General features: G+C 37.8%; 1 protein-coding gene across 1 annotated transcript; it reads left to right on the forward strand.

Moving 5' to 3' along the window:
* Positions 1-847: 847 nt before the first annotated feature.
* Positions 848-2,773, forward strand: LOC140954605 (DNA-directed RNA polymerase III subunit 2-like). Its single transcript, XM_073404767.1, has 4 exons — positions 848-1,793; positions 1,870-1,950; positions 2,056-2,187; positions 2,362-2,773. The coding sequence occupies exons 1-4, from the start codon at positions 1,779-1,781 to the stop codon at positions 2,404-2,406; spliced, it is 273 nt and encodes a 90-aa protein (XP_073260868.1). The 5' UTR covers positions 848-1,778; the 3' UTR covers positions 2,407-2,773.
* Positions 2,774-3,090: the final 317 nt, after the last annotated feature.

The raw sequence follows: 3,090 nt of genomic DNA on the forward strand, positions 1-3,090 counted from the left end.
CTCTTGAACCGATCCCAAATCACAGCTTCAATCCCCACCCCAACCAATCTCCTCTTTCCCGTAGTCTTCCATTCTCAATTGGGAAAGGATCCAAATCAACAACCGGTCCGGGAGATTGTTTGTGCGATGATTTCTTCTTAATTGAGTTTCGATTATTGTCCTTTTTTCACAGATCTGCGTTTTTTTCTTCTCCTCCTTTAGATTGGCTTCTTTCGAATCTGTCACTGTTTGTTGCCGGAGAGTTCATCCCTGTAGCACATCTGGTTGTTGGGCATCGCCAGCGCTGATGGCGGCTGGATCTCGGTCCAGATCTGCTACACAAGTTCGAGTCTTTCTTTCTCTTTCAGATTTATCTCATTTTGGTTCTGTAGGGGCTGCCGTGTGGTGGCCACTGCTGGAGGAAGCTTCAGAGCTAAAGGAGATGAGGAGATCGGGGAAGATGGGTGTTGATGTGGTGGTAGACCCCTGCTTCTGGAGAAAGGAAATCGATGGTGATGCTGACCTCCTCTGCTGTCTGTGATGTGAGTCTGTTAAGCAAGGAACTTCTCTACCTAGTTTCTTTAGGGCTCTCCATTTCTTCTCTACCTTATACCATTTGATTTCCCATTGCAATTGTAAAGCAGCTCCTGGAATGCGCCAAGGCTTATAATCTCCAATCGTGGCAGCTGCAAGATGCCTTGCGCTATTTCCCTGGTCATCAACCTGGAGAAAGATCCTGTCTAGTTCCTCGTTTTTCTTCCTTCTCTTTAGACCACCTAGATAGTTAAAACTTACTTGGTGTTGTACCAGTGTATTGTTTATTGTCCTGGAAGGCAAATAGACAATCATGGAGGTTAAAGAAGAAAATGAGACTATCAAATCAGCTGTAATTGAGATAACATCTTCACCGTCTCCAGATGAGACTCCCATAAGACCCATATTTTGTTTAAAGAAAACAAACACGGAACACATTAGAAAGTTTGATGAGATTGAGGATTGCTTTATCCTTGATTTCGACCCTTCTGATATTGACACTTCTCTTCATCGTATCTCCACTCTCTCTGTCTCCTCCTTCACTGATGATGGTGGTGGTGTCGATGACCTCTCTGTTGTTGCTGAAAAAGGCCAAAAGAAAAAAGAAAAATGGATGAGAATGTGAAGTTCCTTTTTGTGTTTTGGGTCCTGAGGAGATCTTGGGTGCTTGCAATACATGGAAGATACCCACACAGACAAGGAGGCACTGAGGCTCAAACACATGATCAAACCTGAAAGAGGATGTGCTCACCAATGGGCTAAAACCCTTGGTCTGTACCTTTAAAAATATACACATTTTAGTCACCCACATGGATAAGAGTACACAGTTTGTAATACCTGTGTAAATGTCATAATGCATGAAAGTACAAAGCTTGTAATACTGGTAAGAATGGTTGGTATAAAAAGTGTTTTCTGCTGATTCTTTAGGATGGTATAATATCTCATTTATCTGTGGTCCGCTAAGATAATCTTGTCCACCTATATGAAAGACACATAATAAAGCTTCAGGTTTTGCTGTGAAAGTAGGAAATTCATTAGTAATCCTAAAAATGACTGACTCGACCATCCTCTTTATTCATTTAGCTATTCATTTTGCTATTCTGCATTGAACAATTGAGTAGACTATCTTGTCGTGGATTGCAAATAACTGATATTTAGCAAAAAATGTCTACTAGCATGTTGTGTACATTGCTTCTGATGGAGGTCAAGTTTGTCGTCCGCTGGTCATTGCAGACAAAGGTGTATCAAGGATTAATGAACATCATATGAGAGAGTTAATGGTGAGTTCATTTATTCTATTAGGACCAAAGGAAAGGATGGTACTCTAAACCTGATTTAATTTCCATTTTCTTCAAGGATGGAGCCCGCACTTTTGATGACTTCTTACATGAGGGATTGATTGAGTATATTGATGTCAATGAAGAGAGCAATGCTTTGGTTTGTCTTGAAATCACTATTGAGAAATTGTACTATATTTTCATTATCTTTCTCTCTTTTTATTTATTTACAAGAACCTTTTCTATATTATTATCTGTTTTACAGGTTGCTTTGTATGAATGGGAGGCCACTCCTGAGACAACCCATATTGAGATAGAGCCTTTCACGATATTAGGTATTGTTGCCGGGTTAATTCCTTATCCTCATCATAATCAGTCACCAAGAAATACATATCAGGTTTGTTGTCATTTTCTCAATATTAAAGGTGATACATTTGCATTTCAATTTCTAAAAATCACTCCTTTCAAATACATATTAGGTTTGTTGTCATTTTCTTAATATTAAAGGTGATACATTTGCATTTCAATTTCTAAAAATCACTCCTTTCATCTTTCTTGTATCATATGGCAGTGTGCTATGGGGAAGCAAGCTATGGGAAACATTGCATACAACTAGGCAAGTTCTTTTATATCATTGATTTGGTCGAATTATTTCATTTTATGCAGGCTGCAACTGTTCTTGCATGTGCCTTAGCATGTTGCTGGTGGTGTGGTACTGCTACCAACATGGTCAATAAAGACAAGATCCTTTTAATTTTTCCAACTATCTTTACCTTTGAGCACTATATGGATAAAAATCCATATGTATTGGAACACATTGGAGCGATGTTCCCATGAGTACTACAACTGATTGAAAAATTTACAGAATTTCATTATGGATCCATAGATGAATGAATTATCAAATACTAGACGTTTCATTGCACAACTGAAGGCATTTTTTTATATGAAAATGTGCTAATTAGTATCATTGTTATCACTGTTGAACTGCCTAACTACATTTTCAACTTTGAAGCATGCAAATTTGGTGTTTTTGTTTCCATAAATTAGTCCCAAAAAAATTGCTTCATACAGTTTACATGAATAAATTTCAACTCCGCAAAAAAATAACAAAGAAAAGAAAAATATGGGTATACTTTTTAAGTTGTTCGTAGTGGCTGAATTATTGTTTAACTCTTCAAGTGTTGATGAAAGCATTGTGTTTTAATTAGGTTCATATTCTCAATTATTTATCTCTTCAAGTGTTGATGAAAGCATTTATGGACTCTAGAGGGACCCAACACTTGCAAGTCTTTCTTTGGCA

This window comes from Populus alba, chromosome 15 (assembly GCF_005239225.2).
Source record: "Populus alba chromosome 15, ASM523922v2, whole genome shotgun sequence".
Taxonomy (NCBI): Eukaryota; Viridiplantae; Streptophyta; class Magnoliopsida; order Malpighiales; family Salicaceae; genus Populus; species Populus alba.